Source organism: Astatotilapia calliptera, chromosome 10 (genome assembly GCF_900246225.1).
Source record: "Astatotilapia calliptera chromosome 10, fAstCal1.2, whole genome shotgun sequence".
In the NCBI taxonomy this organism is placed as follows: Eukaryota; Metazoa; Chordata; class Actinopteri; order Cichliformes; family Cichlidae; genus Astatotilapia; species Astatotilapia calliptera.
In genome coordinates, this window is record NC_039311.1 from 18,848,372 (window position 1) to 18,862,308 (window position 13,937).

The window sequence follows — 13,937 nt, forward strand, 5'->3', positions numbered from 1 at the left end:
GATGGGTCCTCATGGATGGGCCGATTAAATGATCCAGCCCAGGCCTTCACCTTTTGATTATAATATATTCCTAACCTGGATAACAGACACGAGTATCTTCCATGACATTGTTTTTTGCGCAGTTGTTTTATTTTGCAAATTCCTCTGAAAGGTGTCCACTACCTGAGCAGGTAACAAGGAAGTAATATTTAGTCTCTTCACCCATACATGTACAGCAAAGATTCTTAGTTTATAAACATAAATCCACATTAACACTTGAAACACAAGCATTGTAGAGTGACAAATAAGCTGATATTACTGCATGAAATCACAGTTTTCTGTCATGAAGTGGGAGTTTGTGCCGGTGGGGAATCGGCTCCACTGGGGGCAGCAGAGATGTTGAGCTCCTGCAGTTTCTCTGACAGCGTTTTCTCCTCTTGAAGTGGAAGGTCTGTTAGAGGCTCCACAAATTCAGTTCCTGCAACCCTCTTTCCTGTTAGGGGGTCAACCACCCGGCCAACTTTATACACGATCTCTGACAGTTCATGCTTCACGTGTTTGCTTCTGGGCTCAGGCAGAGCCTTGAGGAGGACGATATCTCCCACAGTGCACTGTTGCAATGCATCATGGGCAAAGTACGTCTTCCTTTTGTTGTAGTACTACAGGAGAAGAAGAGACAATATCACAGTTATTCAAATATAAATTCATAAATGCTTGAACGTTTATGCCCAGAATTTCTAGTTCGAACCAAGTGGCAGAAAGCTAAGACTTTTGTGGCCTGAGGCCCTCGTCTCTGCTTTTTGCAGATGATTTGGTCTTTTTGGCTTATCAGGTAGTCACCTTCAGCAGAAATGTGCAGAAAAGTCACTGAAACATGGGACAGTGGACCTCCCATCCATATAAAGGCATAAAAATAACATAATAATAACGCCCAATATAAACAAATAACCACCACCACGTGTGCCTCTTGCCTCTACAGAATAAATTGCAAGGCTCACAGTTTTCTTACTGACAATAAATAAAAACAGAAGTCCTTGTTTCTACCTCGGACATAATTGTGTTTAATGTCATGAAAACTTCAAGCTCTCTTGAAACTTTTGCTAAATCATCAATCAGGAAAGTCAGTTGATGCCTTTATTTTATTGTATTTGGATTACTTTAATTCATTGTTTATTTGTCTAAGCAAAGAGTCGTGGAGTAATGCCAGTGATCTACTCATTTCCTCTGATAGTATGCAATGAGTCTGACTTGCATAATGTCACCAGAACATGTATGTGAAGCCTTTTTAGGACATCCACGAGCCTTCGCTATATATGAAAATAACATCAACAGCACCGGCTCACTCCCACACACATCTGGTGTGCAAAACTGTCCGTTTACACACCTGCATCAGGGTATATTCTCTCCCTAAAGGTATCTGAGTCTTTTCTCTACAGGACCTTTAGCTGTGGACACAATCTTTAAAAAGGCCATTCAAATATTTTTGTTTTTACTCTTCTCTCCAACAACCTGTAATAGTTTCCTTCTGTATTTCATTTACTCTGTAGCTTTACCGGCCTATTTTAAAGCACTTGTACTCTTATTTTATAAAAGGTGCTTAATCCCCTAAAGGCTCACCTTGAGCAGGTAAGGGTCCAGCACCAGCCTGGTAACTCTCACTTTGGCCGTTTTGTGCATCTTGGTCCCGATGACTCTGCCGATGATCCATTTGGCATGGACTGATGCGTGCTGGACTGACATCCTGCAAAGCTTTACTCAACCTGCAGAAACAAAATATTATCAACCCTGACATCATTATATACGGATGAGACTCAACTGAAATGTAATCAATCTAAAGACACGTTCAGTTACAGTTTTACCGGATAAAACCTCTGAGCCGACAACTGTACTAACAATGTGAGTCAACGTAAAACAGCCGCTAAACGGTTAGCCTTGTTATGTTAGCATTAACTTAAACATACATTCATTTTTTAAAGAAAAGGTCATAAAAATAAACTGATGTAATTCGGCAAGAATACAAAATACCATTGAAAGTAGAAAATACAAAACTAACTCACTATAACCACGGGAAAATATCATCAGAAGGTCATACAAGCTCCTCCATGCTGTTCAGTTCTGCTCGTTTCGTGACGTAAACTACGGCTAGTAACGAGGGACATCGACAACAAGCGTATGCTTGCGTGTATGGAAGCTTGTTTCTGACACTTGAAAACGAATATTCTTTGCCACCAATAAGTAAAACCTCGATTTATCGACTCAAACGTCTGACCAAATATCTTGAAATGAAAAAAAAAAACTAACGTAAAATGTTATTAAGGTCAAGACAGAAACTAAACACAAACAAATGTTATTTTCAGCTACGGAAACAAGCTTCCGTATTTACGTCCTACACAATTAGTCACAATTTTCCGTTTTAATTTCATATTACTTTATTTATGTGTAATTATTTTTATTATACGTCATCTAGGATTGAATGTGTGTACTTTCATATATTTTTGCAATTTTTAATGAATAAAATCGATTTTAAATTTATACTACTTACTTGAAGTGTTTTTTTTTTTTTCACTTTTTTCAACTTAATCTGTAGTGACATGCTAAATACTGGATGCTGCCGCCTATATTACCTTTCCTTTCTGTTTGATCAAAGTTAAAATCTGACTTCTGTTTGTCTGTTCGGTTGGTTGTAATTTTTATTCATTTATAACCTTTACTTGAATCTGAAATGATGACTACACTGCACTGTCTTTTGGACAATAATTATGTAAATATTTATTGGACATATTCTATATATGACGTCACTAGTGAAGGGCAGTACCTACTTTTTATGCAATCTACGCAGCTCAAGAGTGGCTGAAGTTAAAAACTTGGAAACTATGAACATCAACAACATCAAAGATTGTTAAACAATTTTAGAGCCAAGCCAGCCAGTTGAATGTGTTCTTACCTACACTTCTGCTTTTCTTATGTGCAGAGCCACAAGTCTAACTTGGTGATATTCAAGTGTTTACAGATATGCAGTTGTGGTCAGAAGTTTATATCCACTCACCATGAGCGTGAAGATCATGGTAATTCTGGGCTTGTAATTATTTCCTTGATCTGTTCTTTTTTCCAAAGTGTAATGATTGCACAGCATATATCTTTAATCAATTAAAAGAAAAAAAAGAAATTGGTGCACAAGTTTGAATATATTTAGGATTTTCTTTAATCCACAGAGTTCAAAGTATGCATAGAGGCCCAAATAATACACATACTCACTTAAATCTTTACATTCTACAGTGTCTTTTAACTTGACAAAGCCCATTCCTATTAACTTCTCATTAGTGATTATGATTGACTTCTCGTTCAGTATAAAACAGATTTGTTTGACAGTGTTCATTGGATTGACCAATACTCAGAACAATGGGAAGGTCAAAGGGACCCAGTGAATAGGAAATAAGGAGAATTGTAGAGTTACACAATCTGGGAAAGTCTCCTGGGTCTTTTTCCAAATAGCTGCAGATTCCAAGATCATCAATTCAAATAATTTCACATTAAGTACAACTTAGTTGGATGTGCCACCACTTTGCCAAGATCTGGAAGAAGATCCAAATTGTCACCATCAGACCAGAGGAAATTGATTTGAATGTTCTGGAACAACTCAGGATCCACACAGCCTCAAGCCTGCCATGAACTGGAATCCGTTGGAACAGCAGCATCACTGTCCACAGTTATGGGAGTTTTAAGTAACCATGGACTGAAAGTGTGCAGACCAATAAAGAAGCCCCTGCTCCAAAATCCACATCACGAGTTCAGCGGAAATTTGCAGCTGCTCACATGGACAAGCCAAATGTCCGCTGGAAAAATGTTTTTGGTCAGATGAGACAAACATTGATATATTTGGCCACAATTACAAGAGGCATGTTTGCATTAAAGGTGAGGCTTTTAAAGAACACTGTAGCAGCTCTCAAGCATGGTGGTGATAGCATCATGCTTTGGGGTAGTTTTGCTGCCAATGGAACTGATAAATTCCACAAAGTGAGTGAAATAATGAAGAAGGAGGACTAGCTTGGGGTGCATATAGTTGATCCTGTATATGTAACTCTGACTCTGTGGATTAGATAATAGTGCAAAGAAAAAATTAAAATCTCCAAATTACTAATAATGAATGTATATAAGCATCTGAACAGAAGTGGGTTTCCCTTTTCCAGTGTAAATAAAATATTAATTTTAACCACAAGATGGCAGCAGAAGAGAAGAGAAGAGGTGTATTCTTACTGAAAAGGATATACTTTGAAATTATGGGAAAAAAGACAAAATAAATATTTCTATATTTATAGGCTCCAGCCTCCCCTAAATTGAAACTTTTATAACAAGTCGTGAAAAGGATGGATAGATGGATAGTTTTAATGCAACAACATGACAGATGTTAGGTAGTGTTGCTGTGCTGATGATTCAGTGAGTAACCAGGGCTGCAGAGGAAGAGTGAAAAGAGAAAGGGAGGAGGTGATCAACAGTAATAAACATCAAATATTTCCCATCTTCACGAGTGTGTTTACACTTGGTTTTAAAATGCATCTTGTGTGATCAGATCATAGCTTGACATTTAAGACACATAGTTTTTGTTGTTGTTGTTGCCAGTCAAGGATCAGCTTAGTGCAGGATAGCAAGAAATGAATAAATAAAATGATAACAGTAATGTAAAGAAAGACACAGTGGAAGAAAGACCTGTTGATTGAAACAACTGGAAATCCTGAAATAACAAAAAATCTTCATAATGGAATATTATCACTTATGAATAGTCATTTCTCTTTTCTTTAGCCTGAAATAGTGGTGTGAAATATAAGACCTCAGGGACCAAAATCACCACAGCAAAAACTCCAATCTGGCCCACTGGACTGCTTTGGAAAATGCGAAGGAGGACACAAATTTTAGACATTTAACTGTATATTCACAGGTTTTACAGCTTTTCTTACAGATAAAGACCTCCCGATGGCTATTCATACAGCTCGAAAGTAATTAAGTTATAGATTTCTGTAATTTACTCATTTACTTCTTGTAATTGAAGCCTGAAGAGTCATGCTAAAAGATGCCTTTCCATTACTACAGCTGCATTTATTTATTATAAATACATACTACTCTTCTTTTTCTTATATTAAGATGTAATTAATTAAATATGCAATTACATCTCTGTACGCTGACAGAAAGAGGAGTTTCACTGGTCTAGCCCATATAAGATCCAAGTGGGCTGTACGTGGCCCCTTGGCCTAGACTGTCAAAGGTCTGCAAAATGACCAACACACTAACCAGCCACACTGATGTGAGTGTTTTTCCATCACCGGTAAAGCACATATAGCGTCTGAAAGAGCGAGGAGGTGGGGGGTTAACATTCATGCATTCATACCACATTGTTAGCAGCTTCGTCCCTGAGCATTGGCTGCAGCTCAGAACCAACCGCAGGCAGACCAATCTGGTCTTAATCAGAGCCATGTTGTAGTAAAGCACAGGTCTGGGTCTCTGTTTCCCATTTAAGGCAGTGCAGGATTGGTTTACCTCTGCCAGAATGACAGCATTAGCCAACTTTAGTCAGCTTCATACAAGAACACTGAGACAATTCAAATAATACCAACTGGTTGCATGCTTTTCCCTGCTGAACTCATTGTCTGCATGGGGCTAAACCCATGTAGGTCAAATTAAAGGTGTCACCACAATCAAAAGAACATGAAGTGTGTTTTGGTGCACCTATAAAAAAAACAGTTCAAACCCCTATTAAAGTTTTGGGTGAGAATCATATGGTGAGGCTACAAGAGAAAATCACACGGTATCAATGGCCATATTAAAATATTTACCTAAAGATAATCACATACATAACTAAGTTAAAATGCAGCCAGTGTTTTCATACATGAGAGCTGACATGGTTGCTTTATCAGCTCTGAATCATGTGAAAGCTCTGCTGGTGTGATATAAGACAGAGGCCCGATAGCAAACCCACCGTGTGATTGCACATGTATGTTTTCTGTGATAACACTGTGACCCTCTTAATCAGCATGTTTTATATTTCCAGATTATCATGCTGGAATAATGTAAGCATCCTCCTGAGGAAGTTATTAGTCTCTAGATATAACATTTTTCTATAGATTAGACAATTTAGTCAGCGTGTTTGTTCATGACTTTGACTGAGCCTATCACTAAATTAAGATCACCTCTTAGGACCTGGACATGGGGTGGTTTTAAAGCTGAGTGAATGTACTACAGAAATAATCAGAATCTGTTGTTATTAGAGTCTATTTTATTGTTTCTCGAGTTTACAAAAAGTTCAAAACATCCCTTAAGCCCAGGGTGGGATACATATGTGGACTTTATCGTAAATTGAAAGAGAATTTTTCCCCAGTGTAGGGCCTGGGTAATGACAAAGAAGAAGAAGAAGCTTTATTTCTATAGCTACAGTCATATAGTCAGGTTATGAACTCAAAAACATTACTTTAAAACATTAATAACATTTTTAAAAAATTAGAACAAAAAACGATTTAAATTTTTTTAACAGCTTTAAAGCTGACAGAATCATTCACTTATTACATAAAAAAAGCTTTGGCGCTAAATCAGTTAAAAAATGCTCCTTTGTTTTAAGCCTGGTTCACAGAAGCTTTAACCCACCTGAGGGGTCTGAGTTAAAAGTTATAAAACAGAAATCAGAGCAATACTATGTAGTTATAAAAAACAAACAAACAATCAAATATAAAACTGGATTTTGTAACAATGAGGAGCCATTGTTATTCTGCCAGGCCTAGAAGGAAACTGTTGCATCATTTAGACTTGCACATAATGACCCGATGCATTCGTTTGCATAATGTCACTGGGGAGTGCTGCCCTGAAGTTAGCAGTAATTATTTTCCACACACAGGAAAAAAAATTCTTACATACCAAGACTAAAATCTTGACACATATATATCATATATATAATTAAAAAATAAATATGCTTATTTTTTAATTATATATATGATGTATTTTAAACAATTAAGGTTAAGGTCAGAGATATGAGTGACATAAAGGGTTAAGAAGATGAGTTTGCAACAAGGAATGTTGCATGAAGTGACCTATGAATGTGTCTTTTCTGACTGGCAATAACCAAAGAGGTGGAAAGCATTAAACCATAGTCTGTCCCTGAGCCTCATCTACATCTCTCACCAACAAGATTTTAGTATTAACGGATTCTTAAAAAGTGTGACAACCACTTGATTCACGTGTATGGTGATGTATGATACGTCTAAGTCAGAGGTGAGAATTTTGTCGTGTGTTGTGACAGGCTGACACTGTCACAACAAATGACACGCTCACTTTTCCTTCACACCCAACTTCTGTCATGCACAGCAGTACAAACTGGTTGTTCTCACTCCCCTGCCTCTAACAGCATGTGTTGTCACGGCTAATGATAATAATTGAAAGTGTCTGTTTATTTCAGAATTTGCATGCAAGCGAACGTGTGACTGTGTTCTGTTTATGCTGGTGTGCACAGGCCTCTGTCTGTGTCCGGGCAGACGTGATTCTATTACATCAACATGAAGTTCTGGGTCCGCGGGGGGAGAGACATGAATCATTCAGTAGTAACAAAAAACAAAAAACATCCAATGATGAGAAGGGATTTTGCTCTTTGTTTCCATCTCTACAATAAACAGTCATGTGGCAAAAAGAGCATTTAATAGAATTTGTTTCTAATGCCACAGTTTGTTATCTGTTATTGTGTATTCATAGGAGAGTTTTGGTGCCCCAAAAACAAAAAATGTGACTTCAGATCCTCTCGGCTTCCAAAACTTTGCTTAAGCAAATGTGAAGGAGAACTGATTTGCATTTACACCACAGATCATTATGGCTGTTTAGCAAAACAGTTAAATCAACTCCAGCGCAGTCTCACTTATATCTATATTATATATCTCATATCTATATTAAACAGCAAGTTTTGGTCCATCTGACCTTCACCAGCTACATCAGGTGAATCTTGCCTGTCCCTACTGGGATAGGGGAGTGGGTAGGGCGGGTCAGTAATCTGGGCGTTTGGCATATTCCTGAGCCATTGTTAAGTTTTTGTTGTTTGGCAGGGTGGTGCCATCAAGGAGTCTTGTTGCCATGTGTGTTTGGTTTACAACAATGTTTAGGTGGGCAGCGTGTGTCAAATTAACATCCACATGATTTCCAGATTCCACGTTTTCCCCGCACATGTTGAATTGTCACGATAGGATTAGAGTTATTAACTTTAGCTGTTGCAGCTGACACGTATGCATGCATGACTGTGATTTGGAATTTAAGTCAGGTGGAGCACGGACACGCACACACATACATATACTGACACTGACAAGCACTCACTGATGCATCACCCTCCCTACCCCGGATCCAACGCCACCTCCAACGCTTACCTCCCCTCTGATGGATGGATGGATGGATGGATGGATGGAACAGTGATTGTGAAGATGAATAAACTGCTTAAAAAAATCAAATATGATCAGTGAATAGCGTGTTTTAAAGACTTTGTGGTTGAATGCTCAACAGTTGGAGTTGAGCTCTTGGGCTATGTCACCTTGCCGCTGGGGACATCCAAGCCATTTTCAGTGCCACATGTTGTACTCCATACACACATTAAACATTAGAGTAGGTCATAGGTAACAATATGGTATCGGTTTGGCTAATGTGCTTCAAATTAAACTCCAGTCAGGGGGGATTTAGAGATATTCTCCAGCTTGTGACATCACCTCCTCCTGTCTCTGCTGCCAGCCCCTTGACCTTGTACATTGCTTGTAGTAAGGGGATACTTTCTTTAAATGGAGCGTCAAACAGCTAACCTATCTGCATTTGATAACGGGGCTCTGAGGTTTAATGTAGGCAATATCCTTGTCAGTACCTGTGGCACAAACACAGGAGGTGTTCCTGCTCTGTGTCATACTGCTAAGAATGTGAAGCATGTGAAGCAGGTATGTTATTGTAAACCCCTCAGCCAGCAGTGGATTTCTCATTTGAAATCTCCCATGAATGCCATTTTTGCCCAATCTCTGTCTTATTATTGAATAATGAACTCTGAACCCTTCAAAGCAGTTCTTTAGATGTTTTTCTGGGTTCTTTTGTGACCTTCTAGATGGGTCATTGATGCTCTCTTGGAACAATTTTGGTAGGCCGGTCACTCCTGGGAAGGTTCACCAATATTCCAAGATTTCTCCATTTGTTGATAATTGCTCTCACCGTGGTTCACTGGAGTCCCAAAGCCTCAGAAATAGCTTGTAACCTTTTCCAGACAGCTAGAGATCAATCATTTTGTTTTTCAGCTGTTTTTTGAGATCTTTGAGCTAATTTCTGTCATGGCACTGGGTCTGTGATCCAGTGTGTGTGTAGTTTCTGGTTTAAGTTATAATTTTTCGATTTAATGATATTCATGGTTCTGTTTCCTTACCGCCCCTGTGTCCATGTTTCATGTGTAGTCGGTCATGTGTCTCGTGTATGTTAAGTTCTGTCTCCCTACTTATTCAGCTGTTTCCCAGTCGTGTCTCTTGCGTTCCTGCTCCCTCCGATTAGCTCCAGCTTGTTTCCCTACTGTTTCTCAACGCCTCGTTATCCTCTGTGTATTTAGTCCACTGTCTTTCGCTGCCTGTTGTCCTGTTGCTGTGCGGTTTCCTTGTGCGTGGCAGCTCCATTACGAACCCCCGTTCTGAGTTTCAAGTTTGTTACTACTCCTGCCTGCCCCTCATTGACACATGACAACTTCACTTTGTCAGACTGGTTCTATTTAAGCAATTTCTTGATTCAACAGGTCTGACAGTGATCAGGCCTGGGTGTGGATAGTGAAGCTGCAGCTTTCCAAACAAATGGGGTTAATCACAGTTAATTTTTTCACAAAGGGCCAGGTAGGTTTGATAGTGATTTTCCCTTAATAAATGAAATAATCATTTTAAAACTGCATTTTATATTTACTCAGGTTATCTTCGTCAAATGTCAAAATTAGTTTGATGAGCTGAAACATGTAAGTGCTCCAAATATGCCAACAAACAAACAAATAATAAAGCATTTTCACAGGACTGCAGATATGCTATTTGAGTCTCTTGCATATCTGTTTTTAGGGAAATATGTAGTTCAGCTTCTATATGCTTTAAAATCTAATTACTTAATGTGTGTGTTTGATGGAGATAGAGCTTTAGAGCTCTTGTGTTCCTGTGGAAACTGACGCCTGCTGTAGCTGTCCAAACTGATCAGTTTTGTCCTCCGCAAAAAGACCAACATTAAAAAGTTTCAGGCCACGTTTTAAAATTTAGTGGGAGTTGCCTTTAAGAGTCTGAAGGAATCCTATTGACCACCTCATGATTTTCTATCTTTACACTGACAGAGGAAAAACATGAGTGGATTAAAGAGCGATGGCTGTAGTACACCGCCCACATTTCCCACAGTACAGTGAGGTCATGTTTTTGGCTCGATATCTGCGGAGACCTCCACAGATAATGAACCTCTATCTCTGAACACACAAAAAATGACAGCTTTAAGTCTCCGCTGATTTGTCTACTCTACAAATAACAGTGAAAATAATTACTCATAGAGTAAATATGGAGCACATTTACACAGACAGACCATTAGACCCACATGATCAATGATTACTGCAGAAAAGTTTAGGTGTTTAATCAAGTACCACCAGCTGGGTTATATCAAGCTGCATAAATATTGCTGGACATTGGTTAAACTTGTGAAAACTGCTGTGTAGATATATACTTATTATTTGCTGTACTAATTACCAGTTCAACACCAACAATTTCCAGAATTAAAGAGGTAAATTGAAAGAAAGGGTAAAAGAGTGGCAAACCCTAGGCGGGCTGTCATGTGCTTCATATGACAGCCCGCCTGGAGTTTACCAAAGGGCACCTGAAGTACTCTCATATCATGAGAAATAAATTTCTCTGCTCTTATAGAACAAAAATTAAACTCTTTGGCCTGAATGCCAAGCGTCATGTCTTGAGGAAATCAGAAACCGATCATCATCTAGCCAGTACCATCCTTTTACCTTTTAGTTGAAGCATAATGGTAACGTCATGCTGTGGGGATGTTCTTTGGCAGCAGAAACTATGAGAATATTTAGGTTATGATGATAACCTGCTCCAGAGTGCTTTGACCTCAACTGGGGCAAAGGTTCATCTGCCAACAATAAGCACAAGATAGCAAAGGAGTGGCTTCAGGACCATTCTGAATGTCTTTGAGTGGCCCAGCTAGAGCACAGGCTTGGACCCGATTAAACATCTCTGGAGAGATCAAAAAGTGGCTGTGCAGCAATCCAAATTGAAGAAGCTTAAGATGATCTTAGATGTTAAAATTTCTTGAGGCTGTAATTGCTGTCAACGGTATTGAGCTGTAACTACAGTGTCCCAAAGACGGCCTACAAAAAGCTCATTTAGATATTTTCCCTGTCTATCTATCGCTTTCATGCCAGTGACATAAAAGTGAACCAATAGTGAAAAATAGCACCTTATTACAAAGTTTGCAATCTAAATAAATAAGAATGAATTTGCCTGTAAAGTGAAATGGAAATATTGTAACACTGAGATTAATTGGTTGTCATGTCAGTAATTGTAATATAACCTTTATTAAGGCTTTTAGTGCCTGAAGGCACATTATAAGACATGTAACAAATGCAAACTGAGTTGTGGTCATTTTTTTTGATGATTTCATTACAGCTCATAACCTTTATTTATTTTGTTTCTCACATGAAGTATAACACCTCAATATAAAAGTGGATTTTATAGGAGTAGAGGGACGTTCGTAATTAATCTGTTTATTGATTTCCAGTTAGTGTTTCACTTTAAATTACGGCACAGCATTGTCCTTCTTTTCCTTTCATAAAGGATGGCATAGTGGAGTCTGTGCTAAAGAGATTATTTTAGGAAGCACTGAAGCATCTTTCCTTAGTATTCAATGGATGATTCAAACAGCTCTAACTAAAGCTGGCACTCAAATACACTATGTGGACAAAAGTATTGGAGCACCTAATCATTACATGGGAGCTGTTAGGCCATCAAGCTTTTTCAATGGCCGTTTTTGTCCAGATGCTAATGTCAGAGGAGGTTTGGTGACTTTGACACACTATGCATCTCAGCTCTCAGAGACCATGCTGTGTAGCTTTATGTGATTTGTCACATTGTGCCTAAGGTCCTGTGCTTCCTAAACACTTCCATTTTGCATTTATATCACTTACAGCTGATCATGGAAAATCTAGGAGGGAAGAAAGTTCAGGCTGCAGGGTTAGCGTGCGATTACTGAAGCACACGTGAATTAAAATGAGCTCTTTAGAAACACCCATTCTAGGATCAAACCTCTGTTTTTGTTTCTTGTCTCTTTTCTGCAGTTGCACGCTGTTTAATTTTAAGGATTACTTTTCCTGTGTGTCATGCTGTGTTTTTACTTCCTGCCCTTGTATTATTCTTCCCCGCCCTTGCAAGCTTCAGCGTGTGCACAAGAGTTTCACCTGTGTACAATTAAGGAATTAGCTCTGTGTGTTTAAAACCCACCCGGTCACCTTGTTGTTTTTGTCAGTCCATCTGTGTTCCCCGCATTCATTTACTAGACCGTCTAACCTTAATGACGGTAAGTCTTAGTAAGGTGTACCCAATAAAATGGCAGCTGGGCCACAGCTCAAGATCTTGTCCCATATGTCTGAACATTGGCTGTTTGTAAATGTGATACATCTATAATCAAGCCCAACCAACAAAGTATTTTTTTTAAATACATGAAACAAAGTCAAAAGCTTCTAGAAGAAACCAAACAATAAAACTAACAACAGCAAAGCATCTCCATGGCCACAGCTCCCCATCAGAGCTGCCACAAAACAACATCCCAGAATTCGAGCGAAACGCTGAAAGTCAGACTAAAAAAACGAAGCCATTTTGTCACTGTTTGTGATTAATGGCCCAGCCGATCAGACAGCTCAGATAGTCTATAAAAAGATTACACTAACTTCATTAGTTTTATTTTCCCTTTTTGCTTCTAAGAAACAGCCATCAGCACCGTTCATAGTTTCAGCATTTAGGTCACAGTCCAAGCTGCCAAAACGTCTCAACTCAATATTTATATCATAGCTGTGCGATTGCGCCTGATTCTATGTATGGTCAGGAGTAGAGGACATATTGCAGGTATGCACCACAAGCGGACCTCATAAATTCTGCTGCCAGGGTTTGAGTGGCAGCTCAGACCAGTTGTCTCATGTCTTTCTCTCCAATCGCTGACCCCCCCCCCCCCCTTTCTCCCCCCTCCTTTCCCTCTTTCTGCAAAGAGGTTAAATTCTTTTGGATGCGATTCAAAAATCAGACGCCTCGCAGTCATGGGTCTGGCATGCGCCAGCAATGCACACATTTAACTTACATTGCACACACAGCACTGCGCTGGAGACAAGGGCTTTAAGTGTTTACGTTCTCAATCAAGTATCAGAGTGGGAAGAGATAACGGTCGTTGGACAAGCTATGAATCTAGACTGGGGAGCACCAATTTAACCCAGCTTTAACCTCCTAAGACCTGAACACTTCCATTGCATGCATTTTTAATTTCTTTTTGCTATTTGGGCTGATTAGGACCCGATTAATGTAAAAACAAAGAATTGCGTGATTTATTTATTTATTTTTTACCTTATTTTTGTTTCTGAGAAAAATGAGATCCACATATGAGGATTCGCTTTAAATTTCGATAGAACAGTGGCAGCATAATGCCCCCATAAGTGGATATCACATCCTTGTAGAGCAAAATGTAGTATTTTGGTCTAGACAACCCAAAATGTGATGTCCACATTTGTGGACGACAGGTCCTAGGAGGTTAATCACAACTGATCCAAAGGTAAAAAAAAAGTTTGCATATCGCAGGTACAAGGACAAAATTCCTCTTTCACCTCACTGCCGGGCTACTTCTGCCAGCTAGATCTGTTACTAAACGACTATGTTCACTGTTAAACATTAAAATATTTTAAATGCTGATGCAAT

The 13,937-nt window shown here is 38.9% G+C and overlaps 1 protein-coding gene across 1 annotated transcript; it reads right to left on the reverse strand.

Annotated features, from left to right (window-relative positions):
- Positions 1–107: 107 nt before the first annotated feature.
- mrps17 (mitochondrial ribosomal protein S17) lies at positions 108–2,190 on the reverse strand. Its single transcript, XM_026182549.1, has 3 exons — positions 2,037–2,190; positions 1,597–1,739; positions 108–638 (listed from the first exon to the last, which is right to left on the reverse strand). Exons 2-3 carry the CDS (start codon positions 1,717–1,719, stop codon positions 321–323), a joined length of 441 nt encoding a protein of 146 aa, XP_026038334.1. The 5' UTR covers positions 1,720–1,739; positions 2,037–2,190; the 3' UTR covers positions 108–320.
- Between the last annotated feature and the right edge of the window lie 11,747 nt (positions 2,191–13,937).

What these genes read in the sequence shown, in the direction of transcription:
- mrps17 (XM_026182549.1), bottom strand. Translation starts at nt 1,719, where the DNA reads ATGTCAGTCCAGCACGCATCAGTCCATGCCAAATGGATCATCGGCAGA. An exon ending in TGGACCCTTACCTGCTCAAG is followed by an intron (nt 639 to 1,596) that starts GTGAGCCTTTAG and finishes CTTCTCCTGTAG; the next exon opens with TACTACAACAAAAGGAAGAC.